Source organism: Triticum urartu, chromosome 1A, assembly GCF_056163025.1.
Source record: "Triticum urartu cultivar PI428250 chromosome 1A, HENAU_Tu73, whole genome shotgun sequence".
Taxonomy (NCBI): Eukaryota; Viridiplantae; Streptophyta; class Magnoliopsida; order Poales; family Poaceae; genus Triticum; species Triticum urartu.
In genome coordinates, this window is record NC_141873.1 from 21131374 (window position 1) to 21146227 (window position 14854).

The 14854-nt window shown below is 43.4% G+C and overlaps 1 protein-coding gene across 1 annotated transcript; it reads right to left on the reverse strand.

The window, feature by feature from the left end:
- Positions 1-5432: 5432 nt before the first annotated feature.
- Positions 5433-9784, reverse strand: LOC125541272 (cysteine-rich receptor-like protein kinase 19). Its single transcript, XM_087544761.1, has 10 exons — positions 9596-9784; positions 9094-9539; positions 8340-8435; positions 8119-8162; positions 7623-7684; positions 7444-7541; positions 6992-7250; positions 6646-6877; positions 6444-6570; positions 5433-5906 (listed from the first exon to the last, which is right to left on the reverse strand). The coding sequence occupies exons 2-10, from the start codon at positions 9505-9507 to the stop codon at positions 5664-5666; spliced, it is 1575 nt and encodes a 524-aa protein (XP_087400887.1). The 5' UTR covers positions 9508-9539; positions 9596-9784; the 3' UTR covers positions 5433-5663.
- Between the last annotated feature and the right edge of the window lie 5070 nt (positions 9785-14854).

Sequence of the window (14854 nt, forward strand, 5' to 3'; positions counted from 1 at the left end):
ATGGGGCAATTGAAAAACCAGCTGACGAGAACTCCAAGGAAGGCCAAAAGTGGAAGATGACCAACGCATTGGTGAGAGCATGGCTGCTGAGTTCAGTCTCACCTCAAATTGCTAAGCAGGTGGAAAGGATTAAGGAGGCGTCAGAAATTTGGCGGCTACTGAAAGGTACATATTCTGGAGTCGGTAATGAGATGCTTGCTTGTAAAATTCAGAAGGAGCTGCAGGGGTTGAGTCAGGGTGACAAATCAGTTGTGGATTATGTGTCCGAGTTGAAGAGATTGTGGAGTGAGATTGATTACTTTGATCCAATTGATATGGAGTGTGGCAAGTGTATTGAGAAATTTAACAAGTGGACGGAAAAGAGACGTGTGAGGGACTTCCTAAATGGACTTCATTCTAAGTATGAAAACAGGAGGGATGCACTGTATGGTAGCGGAAAGCTTCCTACACTGGAGCAGGCAATATCAGCTATCATTAGTGAGGAAACCAGGTTGAAATTAGAGGCAGCCGGGTCAGTGATGCAAGGTATTATGCAGCGGCGATCAGCACTCTATGCAGCAGAGGGTGGAAATTATCAAAGGTCGGGATCAAATACAACTGAGAAGAAATGCTTCGAGTGCGGTCAGCCAGGACATTTGAAGTTTTCATGCCCTGAGTTAATGGGAGGCGGCAGAGGAAGAGGGCAGGACTGGCGTGGAAGAGGCTGTGGCCGTGGGCTTGAAGGACGAGGCTACCGTGGGAGAGGTACACGCCCTGCTGCTAAAGCAAACATGTCGGTGATCACTGAAAATACCACCCAAACTATGAGTGTTGAGATGACTGCTGAGGATTGGGAGAAGTGGTGTCAATTCAAGGGGCTTTGTCTAGGTGACAAGCCAACTGTTGAAGCGCCTACCTCTGCAGCCTTAGCAAATTTTGGTGGTAACAACTCTCACACTGTGATAGATAAGTCCATTGATGCACCATGGTTATTAGATTCAGGTGCATCTAGACATATGGCTGGTTCCTACAGAAATTTTATTGACTATACTCCTGATTTAAATAAGCAAACCGTTAAATTAGCTGATGGCTCCTCCCAAACCATTATGGGATCAGGGACAATTATGTGTAGCACTGATATGTCTTTGTCATCTGTTTTGCATGTTCCCTCGTTCCCAATAAATCTGCTATCCATCAGTTGCATCACAAATGAACTTAATTGTGTTGCTATCTTCTTTCCATCATGGTGCTTGTTTCAGGAACTTGGGACTGGAAGAAGACTTGGGACGGGGATCATGCATGATGGACTGTATTATCTGGATAATAATGTGCCACCTGTGGTTGCAGCTGTTGCGTCCCTTACACCACTTGACGAATTCCTTCTTCACCACCGCAAGCTAGGACATATGTCTTTTGTCACCCTTGGTAGGCTTTATCCTGCTCTTTATAGTAAAGTTAACCAGGGGAGTCTAGTATGTGACGCTTGTCAATATGGTAAACAAACACGTAGCTCCTATACATCGTCTGATAATAGAAGTGACACACCACTTCAAGTTATACATTCTGATGTGTGGGGTCCTAGTGGAGTTCCATCTTTAAATGGATATCGCTCGTTTGTTACCTTTATTGACTGTTGTACTAGAGTGACTTGGGTTTATGTGTTGAAGAACAAGAACGATGTGTTTGAATGCTTTGTTGATTTTCATAATATGATCAGAACGCAATATAATGCTTGTGTGAAAACATTTCGCACTGATAATGGCACGGAGTATGTGAACAAGGAATTTGATGAGTACTTATCCAGTTTTGGGATTATTCATCACACAACTTGTCCAGGTACTTCAGAGCAGAATGGTTTGGCAGAAAGGAAGAATAGACATCTTCTGGAAATCACTTGTTGCATAATGATATCTATGAATGTTCCTAAGTTTTTGTGGGGTGAAGCTGTAATGACAGCTGCTTACTTGATGAATAGAATGCCATCCAGGGTACTTGGTTATAAAACACCGTTAGAGTGTCTAACGGGTGAAACAAAATATGTGGTTCCACCTAAGGTCTTTGGGTGTGTTTGTTTTGTGAAGGATTATAGACCATCTGTTGGCAAGCTAGATCCAAAGGCGTTAAAGTGTGTATTCGTGGGGTACTCTGGTAAGCAGAAGGGATATAAATGTTGGTGTCCATCTGAAAGGAGAATGTTTGTGAGTATGGATGTGGTATTTAGGGAGCAGGAACCATTCTATGGTGAACCGACGGATTTAACTGATGTCTTCCCTGATTTGTTTGCTAATGAAAATGAAAATTTAGATGCAGATTGTGAGACAGGGGGAGATAAGGAAGAGGAAGATGATGCAACATCAAGAAAGATGATAATTGGGGTAATTCCAGTGGAAACAGAGCAAGAACGAAGACATGAGCAGCAGTATGATACATCAAGTGAAGCATTCCGGTGGCCAAAACCAAATGAGGAAAGGGAGATTCAGGTGTATACACGAAGACGTCGTATTGAGGAGGAAAGGATGCAAGTGTTGGAACCTGAGCCTGAGGCTTATGGGCAACATGGTGAGCAAGAGAAGGAGGCTGACCAACAAGATAATACTCAAGTTCAAACTAGTGATACTGGACCTTCCTTGGACAGTGGTAACATCTCTTCTCAATATGACGACCTTGATGTCCCAATAGCTTATAGAAAGCAACCACGAGCTAGTGCCAGAAAATTGCCCTCTAAATTGGATCCTTATAATGTCTCCAACTATGTCTCTTATGACATTGTTGGTCCTTCTTACAAGTCCTTTATTGCAGCGCTGGATTCTGCAGAACCCTTACCACGGGACTGGCAGGAGGCAAAATTAAACCCAAAATGGAGGGCAGCAATGCTTGAGGAGATGTCTGCTCTTGACAAGAATAATACATGGGTAATTACTCCACTTCCTTGTAACAAGAAAGTGGTAGGTTGCAAATGGGTGTTTACCATAAAACATACACCCGAAGGGAAAGTAGATAGATATAAGGCGAGACTTGTGGCGAAAGGTTATAGCCAGACATATGGGGTGGACTATGATGAAACCTTCACCCCAGTTGCAAAGATGAACACCATCAGAGCTTTAATCTCGGTGGCAGCAAATAACAAGTGGAAGTTGTTTCAGCTAGATGTGAAGAATGCATTTCTTCATGGAGATTTGAAAGAAGAAGTTTATATGGAGATTCCACCAGGGTTCAGTGGGCCTGAGACAATGGGTAAAGTGTGTAGATTGAAGAAATCACTTTATGGACTTAAACAGTCACCAAGGGCTTGGTTTGGGAGATTTCGCAAGGAAGTCTGCACTTTGGGTTTTCGACAAAGCAATGCTGAACATACCCTTTTCTTTAAGCACCACGAAAATAAAACTGTCGTATTGGTCGTATATGTTGATGACATTGTGATCACAGGGAATGATGATGTGGAGATAAAGAACTTGAAGAAAATGTTGGCGAAGTCATTTGAAGTCAAAGACCTTGGCTTCCTCCACTTCTTCCTGGGAATAGAAGTAGCTTATGGAGCTCAAGGTATCTATCTCTCTCAAAGGAAATATGTGCTTGATCTTCTCGCTGAAACTAGGATGCTTGAAAGTAAACTAGCTGCCACACCAATTGAGCCAAACCTTCGTATTACAGCCAATTCAGGAGAACCTGTTGATAGGGGGAGATACCAGAGACTTGTGGGACGTTTAATCTATCTATCCCATACTAGACCAGACATTGCATATGCTGTAAGCCTCGTGAGTAAATATATGCATGATCCTCGATCAGGTCATCTAGATGCAGTAAATAGAATTCTGCGGTATCTCAAAGGTTGTCCTGGAAAAGGAATTCTCCTTTCCAACCATGGGCATCTAGAAGTTGAGGGATACACAGACGCTGATTGGGCTGGGTGCTTGGATGACAGGAGATCCACTTCAGGTTATTGCATCTTCTTGGGAGGAAATTTAGTCAGTTGGAGGAGTAAGAAGCAAAGTGTTGTCGCCAGATCCACGGCAGAAGCAGAGCTGCGATCCATGGCTTCAGGGCTATGTGAGTTGTTATGGCTTCGATTATTATTAACTGAACTTCGGTTGTTTAAAGGAGGACCACTCGGGCTCCATTGTGATAATCAAGCCGCAATCAACATTGTCAACAATCCGGTTCAGCATGATAGAACAAAACATATCGAAATTGATAGACATTTTATTAAGGAGAAACTTGATGAGGGAGTACTTCAAGTAGGTTTTGTTAAAACTGGAGACCAACTTGCGGATGTATTAACAAAGGGCGTGAGTGTTGTATCCTTCTTTAAGTTGTGTGGCAAGATGGGGCTCTTAGACATTTTCACCCCATCTTGAGGGGGAGTGTTGTGAGGAGGTAGTTGCAAATAGTAAAGTGAGAAGGGTTAAAATGTAAATGTAGTTTGTATATACTGAGACAAAGAGGAATGAATCGGGAGATAAGGTTCTTCCAGAAATCCCTAGCTTCCCCCCTTAGCTTCCTGGCTAGAGAAGAGAAATCCACAAAATCCAACAACAGTCTGCCTGCCTGGCAGGTTTCCCCTCTGCTTCGTGACATGTTGACCTAAGTACCTAACTAGTATCTAGGAGGAAAAAAAATGCACATATATGGTGTTCTTTTATCTTCCAAGTCTTGAAATATATGGAAACATAGAGCCAAAAGAAAATCTTCAGTCTTAAAGGTAAATGATTTCCTTTTTCTGTGAAGATGAACCGGTAAGTCATTTTGTCTGTTGGCAGCTTTGTGAAGAGAATGATCACTAGATTTGCCTTTTGACCCTATGGTTATCAACGAGACAAAGAGCATTCATTTGCATTTGGCAATGCAATTTTGTGGAAAGAACTGGCACTTCTTATCTTTTCCGACTCTTTCCCCTACTATAATGATAAAAGCAGAGCTCCTGCTGTTTGCATCAAAAAGTCTTATAGTTATCAACGAGCATTCATATACATCTAGGTATGCACATGAAACTAAGTTGTATGTGTTCTTCAGAAGAAAAACTTATTACACCTTAAATCAAAAAATAATTGTTATTGCTCCGACAGCCTATGATAAATGTACCAAACCAAGATGTATATATGTATGTAACCCTCTTTGTGATGTATCCTATTTTTTGAACTAAATAACCATATATATTTGAGCCAAGTTATCAATGTTTAGCTTGGACTTTTACAATTAGGCGTAACTCTGAAGGTAAAATAATTCTTATACTACAAGAGAAAACATGCATCTTTATTGTATTTAAGTGTATCCAATAATTAATATAAAACATGCCTAACTAAGATAAGTTCCTTCAAATATTCTAAACAGGGATCTCACAAAGGCTGGATATGAACTCTTTCAGCCGGTTATATTATCATGCTGATATAACACTTTGAATTAATAAAAAAAACATTTACAGAAATAAATCCCAAAACTGGCAACCTTGACAAAGATTTAATAGCAAGACGAATTGATGCATACAAATGAAAACTCATCAAACTTTAATACAATCGAAAAACTCATTCGTGCTAGCCCTTGCAGCTGCATTGGTTGGTGACTATTATATAGAAATTTGAATTGGAGAATGATCTCCTCTTACAACCCAACTAGCAGCATTCTATTTAATGCATCACAAACCTCTTGCGCACTTCTCCGGGATCCAAACCACATCACAATCTGGGAGATCATGCTTTGCCTTTCTTCTTAAATGACGAAGCTTTATTCCCAGTTGGGGGCTTCCGGAGCAGCTCCTTGCCGTCTAGCAAGTCAATAACATCCGACATGGTGGGTCTTTCTGTCCGCTCCTTCGCGGTGCACTGCAGTCCTATGTCCATGCATCTTTTTATTTCCTTTAGCTCAGACTCATCACGCGATGAAGTATCTAATAAGCTGTCCACATTGTCTTCTCCTTTAAGTGCATTTGGAATCTGAGAAAAATGTCATCATAATTGACAAGTTTAGTTGTTCTAGTTATCTGGTAATCGGCCAGAAACGTATGCCAGCATCCAGAATGTGTGGAGAATATTTGGTGCACCGGTGCTTCTGGTGCACCCGGTGCATGGAACTCCCTTAGCATATTTTAAAATGTTCGAAAAATTGTGAACAAAATCAGCACATTCACGCAACATTAATGTATGTTGTCACAAAATAACAAATCAAAATTTGAAACGTAGCTCGGAAAATAAAATGAGAAATTTGATACTAAATAGTGCATAACATAAGTTGAGCTTCTGATTTGGCCCATTGTCATATTATGTCAAATTTGTCATTTTTGTATCTCGAGCAATGTTTTGAATTTTGATACGGAATTTTATGAAAACATGCATTGATGTTGTGTCAATGTGCTTGTTTTTTTTCCAGTTTTTTTCAAACATTTAAAATGTGTTGCAACATCTGGCACCGGTAGCACTACAAGGGTGGGTGCACCGGATACATTCCCCCAGAATGTGCTCAATAAATCTTACCCAATCAGTTGAATCTTGCAGAAGTCCCGACTTGCTAATGGTATGGAGGAGGAGAATGCCGAAGCTGAAAACATCATGTTTAAATGAAAAAATACCATCTGTGATGTATTCCGGGGGTAAATAGCCCCTGAAATGGAAATAAAGATCTCAGTAAAATCGACAAGAAGGAAACAAGAAATCTATGTATAACTGCAGCTCTTACAGTGTTCCCGCCAACTCTTCCGTCACTCTCTCAGCGACATCTTCATCCTTTTGATTCAGTATTTTAGACCTCTCAAAGTCACAAATCTTAGGATTCATGTTGGAATCCAAGAGGATGTTGGCTGGTTTCAGATCCAAATGGACAGCCCCTTTGGTGTGGATGTGAGCTACGCCCTGTGCAATCCCTCGAATGATTCGAAATGTGGAGGTCCAGTCCAGCTGCTGCGATGACCCTGTGAGAGTGCAACCAAACAACAAATTAAGTAAGAATTTTTTTCGTCCGAAGGTAAATTAATTGTCACCAATATATATTACTCCACTACAAACTTAAATGGAGAAAAGCATGCCATCGATAATATCAGACAAGCTTCCGTTGGGCATGTACTCTTCCACCACTAACATATGACGCCTTTCAGCAGCCACACATTTGCCTTCGATTGGAACCATTTGAATCTTTATTTCCTGGCAATATCCCAGAAATTTAACTACATTCGCATGCTGTCGTAGCACTGAGAAAACTTCAGCATAACGGACTACGTTTTCATCTTGCGAAGCATCCACACAGAAACTGTTGATGGCAACCTCTGCTCCATTGGCCAATACACCCTGAAAAGCGGGCACACATAGTACATATACACACAATTTATTAGTTAAATTAGCTGCCTCTGGTATATATCTGAATTTGACTTGACCTAGCTAGACTTTATTATTAACGATCATTTGTGTTATGTTTATATCATACAATATGTGTCGGAAAAAGGACATCATGGAAAACCAAGCCCACATTGTTCCAGAGTACCTTGTAAACAATAGCAGAACCACCTCTGCCAATCACGTGTTGATTTGGAAAGTTTTTTGTAATCGCCTTCAGTTCAGATGAACTGAAATTTCTGAATTCTGCAATGAAACAACACACAAGTGCATACAAAGAATGTTATTAATATTCTAAAAAGGTAGTTATAGAAGGTATGAACTTATGTGATATAGTATCCTCCAAGCTTCCTTCTGGGAATTTATCTTTCTCGCCATGAATTTCAGATCTGCCATGGTAATGCGAATGCTTTTTTTTAGGATAAGATAAACATTACAATGGCATTTTTGTATTTTCATGTCACGTAATGGTATATTATATGGATGACTAAACAAACTGAACAGCACTGGTTTTTTGTAATGTTTTTTCTGATCAAGTTTTGAGGAGTTGTCACTGACATATATCCAATTAAAAAAACATTAATCCTCCATGGCAAGAGTGCGTTGCACAAATCTGACCTTGTAACATCGTTTGCAGTGGCGGAGCGTAGTGGGGACAATTCCGGGCCCTGGCCCCCCCCCTTTCAAAAGGAAAATTTACCAAATACACTTACTTATCTGCTAATTGCTCTACTAATCGTCCGGCGTCTCTGATCATCCTAGCCTTTTCTATGCCATATACGCTCATTTGGCCCCTCCTAATATTTGATTCACGCTCCGCCACTGATCGTTTGGGTATCTGGCATGTTCGTCCTCCACCTGATCTCCCTGAAATAGACGAGTAAATTATCCCATTATGGTACAAAAATGAAACTTTGTTCATCTAGATATAAAACTGATGCAGAGGCCAGGGTTTTCCCCTTTCTGAAAAAAAATTCTAAAAGAACTGAAACTTCTGTCAAGAACAATTTTGCAAAAAAAAAACTAATTTAATTTCAGCAATACCGCAGCAACACGAATATCTGTGTCCCGGCATACCAAACGGCTACCAACCACCTGCATTTCTTGCTCCCCTTGCATCGACAGAACTTTGTAATATTTCTGTATCCAAGACAGAAGCAGTCTATGTGTTAAAATGATGAATAAGATACGTGGGTTATCTGCAAACTGAATTTGAACAACTCCCAAACTAAAAGCTACATTAATAATTCAGACCAAATATTTCCTAGATTTAGACAATAATATGCGTTTCATAAGTAAGCAATTTAAACATGAATTAGTTATTACAGTATGTAACTATGTATACTCCCTATGTAATTAAGGATTGAGAGCTGTTTTAAACTTGATAACAAATATGAATTTCTTAAATCACAAGCAAGTACTCCCTCCGTCCCAAAATAAGTGTCACAAGCAAGACACTCATTTTGAGACGGAGGGAGTAGTATATATCATCTTCTCCTAGATCGCACACACCCTTGAGCATATCAAAATCCATCTTGAGGGATAGATGTTCCCAAATTACTATGAAAATCTGTTGTCACAGTATATGGCAAAGTCAAAAAAAAAATGCAGCTGTAGGCCGCAAAATCATAAGAGTCTACACACGAATAGCGAGTGGAGCAATGGAAATTGCAAAAGCAGGCCACTAGGCAAAATAACATTTTCTTAGCACGCAAGTGTATACAAATTTTGAGTTTCGATCAATAATCAGTACTGATACCTTAGTCTAGTGTAGTAGTAGTAAGAAAAGAGTTGATACCTTTGGATTCACTGCAGGATCTCTAATAAATGCTTCGGTGATAATGACAGTTTGCTGGGCGCAGTTGCCGAAGTTGGCAACGTGCATATGGTCCATCATCTCGTCCTTGACCTCACGCAGCTGTTTGGATACGTTCCCGGCCCTGAGGAAGAGCCACATTTTGTTCTTGGTCTGGCAGGCTTTGACGAGCTTGAGGGCCTGAAGGAACGTCTCCTCGAGGTCGTTGAGCGCGTCGACCATGGTTTTCTCGCTGGACACATCTGTGCTGCTGAGGCGTTCGACGATAGCACGAAGCCTTTTCACGCGCATTGCGATCTTCTTGCAGTCCTCCTTGTTCCGCTGAGCCGTCTTCACCAGCTCCTGTATCTGGAGCGCAATTTTGACGATCTGGGCGACGCTGCCCACTAGATCCATCCAGTTTGCCCAAGAGGAGTAGAATCTACAATCTACAGATGCAATGATTGACGGATACTCATGAAATAACTAAGCAAAGCATACCAACCTGCTTCTAGCTTCTTGCTGGCTTCTCGTCCTTGGCTTCGCTCCCAGGCAGACTCTTGCCTCGTCTCCAGAGCGCCCCAGCGAATCCTTATCAAGTCTGTGTACTTTGTACAGCAATGGGCCTGCTACTGCTCAAGTATTCCCAATACTACTTGTGTGAGTAAGAATACTAACCAAATCTTTTATTTTTGTTAAGAATAAATGACAGCCTGGGTCAAGTTAGGTATCTCACCCACTTTGCATTGAAACGCTGTCAGTCTATTTAAAACCGGCCGGTGTCAGTCTATTTTAAAAACCGATGCCAGTCTATTTAAGGAGACGGTGTCAGCCTTTCCATTTGTTTTCCTAGGGGAGCGTGTCTATCTAGAGCACTAGACAACACACAAAAGAGCGTTTGGTTGCCTATGTAAATAGTGTCTACATTTCAGCCACATTTCAACCCGGTCTCGTTTAGTAAAAACAGGCAACAAACCAACATCTACAATGTTATTTGGTTGTCTGCATTGCATCAATGGCCACTTTAGGGCTGGCTGTTTGGTTGCCCGCATTTATGCTTAAGGATGAGCAGATGCAAACCACAGCTATTTGGCTGCATACATGTTTGTGTTCTGCTCACTCATTCAAATGTGATGGCTTTACCACAGAGCACTATAAACAACACAGAAACTAGCAGCTAAACAAGCTAACAACAAATAAACAAGCAACTAAACAGCAGATAAACAACAACTAAACATCACATCTGCTAAACAGACTTAAGTTTAACGACAACAGGTGCATCACATGCCCCTTGCTTCACCACAGGGTGCTTAACCCCAGACAAAATATTAACAGTTCGCGCCAAGTTCTTCGATCACCGCATCAAACTAACTACGAGTTCATACTAACTACTTCAAAAGGCGACTCCAGGGTCACCGATACAGCTGTGCCTGCTGCAGCAAACCCTGCACCCGATGGAGCTGTTGTGGTTGTAGATTTGGATCTCGAGGCCTAGGCCGGAGATGCGCAACACGAAGAGGTCGCCGAAGACGATCTCGTGGCGACGACAGAAGTAGTGCTAGCCCCGGCCAAGCGCCATCGGCCCCTCAAAGGTCTGAACCCGCACCCAAAATTCACACCACTTATTTGCAGACAGCCTGATGACGCGCTTGGTCTTGAGCACGAGCCACTGCCTCATCACCTCCTGGAACTTGGGAGGGATGATGAGCATGGCCAGATCCTCCTCGTCCATGATTTGCATGTAGAACCGAAGCAGGTCTCGGGACCCCTCCTCGTGGCCGGTCCTAGGAGCTCGTCCCCTTGAACGTGGCCGGCTCATGAAGGCGACCCTGCCAGGCAGGTACACCCTCTTGAGCCAGCGGTTCATGGAGATGAAGTCCACGGCGGCCTCAGCGGCGGTGACGACATGGGCTCCCCCACCAGCCCTGTCCCACTCCGTCTTCATCACCTTGTCAGATAAGATGACATGGATTAGTAAAAGGCAATTGGCAGCATGCTACATTTGTACTAGTGCCTAAAGTAGAAAACACATTGGTCCTACCTACCATGAGAACCACGCACGTAAACTTAACATGCACATTTGCACTAGAACCCTAAGCAGGAACTGTTGGGGAACGTAGTAATTTCAAAAACTTCCTACGCACACGCAAGATCATGGTGATGCATAGCAATGAGAGGGGAGAGTGTTGTCTACGTACCCTCGTAGACCGGAAGCGGAAGCGTTAGCACAACGTGGTTGATGTAGTCGTACGTCTTCACGGCCGACCGATCAAGCACCGAAACTACGGCACCTCCGAGTTCTAGCACACGTTCAGCTCGATGATGATCCCCGGACTCCGATCCAGCAAAGTGTCGGGAAAGAGTTCCGTCAGCACGACGGCGTGGTGACGATCTTGATGTACTACCGTCGTAGGGCTTCGCCTAAGCACCGCTACAATATTATCGAGGATTAAGGTGGAGGGGCACCGCACACGGCTAAGAGAACGATCACGAAGATCAACTTGTGTGTCTATGGGGTGCCCCCTGCCCCCGTATATAAAGGAGTGGAGGAGGGGAGGGCCGGCCCTCTCTATGGCGCGCCCTAGGGGAGTCCTACTCTCACCGGGAGTAGGATTCCCCCTTTCCTAGTCCAATTAGGAGTCCTTCCAAGTAGTAGGAGTAGGAGACAAGGAAGGGGAAGAGGGAAGAGAAGGAAGGAGGGGGTGCCGCCCCTCCCCTTAGTCCAATTCGGACTAGTCAATGGGGGGGCGCGCGGCCTGCCTCTTCCTCTCCCCTAAAGCCCAATAAGGCCCATATACTTCTTCCCCCGTATTCCCGTAACTCCCCGGTACTCCGAAAAATACCCGAACCACTCGGAACCTTTCCGATGTTCGAATATAGTCGTCCAATATATCGATCTTTATGTCTCGACCATTTCGAGACTCCTCGTCATGTCCCCGATCTCATCCGGGACTCCGAACTCCTTCGGTACATCAAAACTCATAAACTCATAATATAACTGTCATCGAAACCTTAAGCGTGCGGACCCTACGGGTTCGAGAACAATGTAGACATGACCGAGACACGTCTCCGGTCAATAACCAATAGCGGAACCTGGATGCTCATATTGGCTCCTACATATTCTACGAAGATCTTTATCGGTCAGACCGCATAACAACATACGTTGTTCCCTTTGTCATTGGTATGTTACTTGCCCGAGATTCGATCGTCGGTATCTCAATACCTAGTTCAATCTCGTTACCGACAAGTCTCTTTACTCGTTCCGTAATACATCATCTCGCAACTAACTCATTAGTTGCAATGCTTGCAAGGCTTATGTGATGTGCATTACCGAGAGGGCCCAGAGATACCTCTCCGACAATCGGAGTGACAAATCCTAATCTCGAAATACGCCAACCCAACATGTACCTTTGGAGACACCTGTAGAGCTCCTTTATAATCACCCAGTTACGTTGTGACGTTTGGTAGCACACAAAGTGTTCCTCCGGCAAACGGGAGTTGCATAATCTCATAGTCATAGGAACATGTATAAGTCATGAAGAAAGAAAGAGCAACATACTAAACGATCGGGTGCTAAGCTAATGGAATGGGTCATGTCAATCACATCATTCTTCTAATGATGTGATCCCGTTAATCAAATAACAACTCTTTTGTTCATGGTTAGGAAATATAACCATCTTTGATTAACGAGCTAGTCAAGTAGAGGCATACTAGTGACACTCTGTTTGTCTATGTATTCACACATGTATTATGTTTCCGGTTAATACAATTCTAGCATGAATAATAAACATTTATCATGAAATAAGGAAATAAATAATAACTTTATTATTGCCTCTAGGGCATATTTCCTTCAGGAACATCAAAGACACCACAACACCAATATAGCTAGCATGCCCATGAACCCTAAGCCTGAACATGAATAGCACACCAATCTAGATAACATGCACATGAACAAGTGGAGGAACATCAATGACAGCAACAATATGGCTAGCATCATGAAAAAATTGTTGCACATGAGCACTAATCGTGAACATCAAAGACAATCTACCATAGCCATGAACAGATTGTACATCATGAGCACTAAGCACACACCAATCTTGCATGCCTATGAACACTAGTAGGCATGAACATCAATCAAAAGACCTATCTACCATGCCCAAGAACACATTCTACATCATCAGCACTAAGCACAATCCAATCTTGCATGCCTACGAACACTATACTAGGCATGACCATGAAACACATAACAAGCAAGAACACTACCCTGCCTATGAACAGTACCGCACAAGAAGGAATCGGTTGGATTCGATTTGATTCCAATTGAATCGAGTCGTATCAAATCGATTCACATCTCATCGGAGCATGCTAATGACGAAAACCCTAACCTACAAATCTACTAGCAGAGATATTGTTCTTACCGGAGCGGGTGGAGTTGGGAGCGTATGCCGGCCGGGGAGGAAACCCTGGCGGAAGGAGATGGCGGGCGACGAGGAGTAGGAGCCGCCAATGTCGATGGCCTTCGGCATTGGCTCGGTGCTCCTGCCCACACGCGCAGTCGAGGAGGAGGTCGCCGTCGTCTATGGGCCTGCAACAATGCCCGAAGCAAACCCTTGGATGGGGTTAACCCCCCCCCCCCCCCCCACCCCAAGCACAGGGGTTCCGTGCAGCGTAGCGTTGCCGACCCCCACCGACGGTTTTCGTCCTGCGCGGGCCTGGTTGGCCCATATACGAGCAACCAAACGCATCCAAAGTGTCTCAATCCGGATGCAGCGACTACCAGCCAGAGGTAAAGTGGGGATAAATTTTCGTTGTTTTGTTTTCCATCAGAGCTAATCAAGATCTACGGGTTTACCCAGAGTCAGGGCTCCGAGACATGCATCTTAGAATAAGCCCGAGAACACTTTTTTTGCTTCTCAAATGAGCTGCTTCCTGCCTAGTTTATTTTAGAAGTCGCCCCTATATTCTTTGGAAGCCCCAAATGAATATGAGGAACGGCTTCAAAATAAGATCGGAGGGCTGGCTTATGACATAAGCCATCAAAAAGAATCGTGCCTAAGAGCGACTCTAGTACAGTCGTCATATGTGTTCGATTGCAATAACAATAGATCATATAGGGATTTTGATAAAAGAAAGCTTGTCTAGCAAAGTCGTCATATTGTTCTCAGTCATCATACCTTTTAGAGGCCACTCCAAATCGAGTTTGCGAGCCTTCATATTTGGAGGCTGTGGGGATCTTCAATGCACCACGAAAACGGTTTGGCGCCAGCAACATTTCTCCTCCCGCTCTTATCGCCCGCGGTGTTGCCTCCCCTCCCTCGCCTCCGGCCGCCTGCAGTCCTCATCTTCGATCAACCTGCCCATCAGTGCTACGTGCAGCAAGGAATTTATCAGCCTTGTCCATGTCGTACGCCATCTGACCAAGTAGGTTCCAAAGCACTCATAAGGCCAAGTAAACAAAGTCATCAACCTCTCGAACACTGATAGGAATTTGTAGCACTACATTGTCTTCCTCCTCCTTAAAAAAAATTTGGACCACTCCTTCGTCCCAAGCTGAGCGATCATCACTAAGTAGGAAGTGTAGTGTGACTTATTACTCAGGTAATGGGACAGGTGTACAGAACAAACCTGCTGGGTGGATCCAATGATGCTCCATCAATATAATTTTCTTACCCATACCCACGCCCAGCTCAGTCCCTTCATAACCAACTCTCTGCCAAACAAAATGCTACACCAAGTGAAGGATGCCGCTCTAGGACAAGTTGCA

What these genes read in the sequence shown, in the direction of transcription:
- LOC125541272 (XM_087544761.1), bottom strand. Translation starts at nt 9,507, where the DNA reads ATGGATCTAGTGGGCAGCGTCGCCCAGATCGTCAAAATTGCGCTCCAG. An exon ending in CTTGGAGGATACTATATCAC is followed by an intron (nt 7,542 to 7,622) that starts ATAAGTTCATAC and finishes GTTTCATTGCAG; the next exon opens with AATTCAGAAATTTCAGTTCA. An exon ending in GAAGAGTTGGCGGGAACACT is followed by an intron (nt 6,571 to 6,645) that starts GTAAGAGCTGCA and finishes TTTCCATTTCAG; the next exon opens with GGGCTATTTACCCCCGGAAT.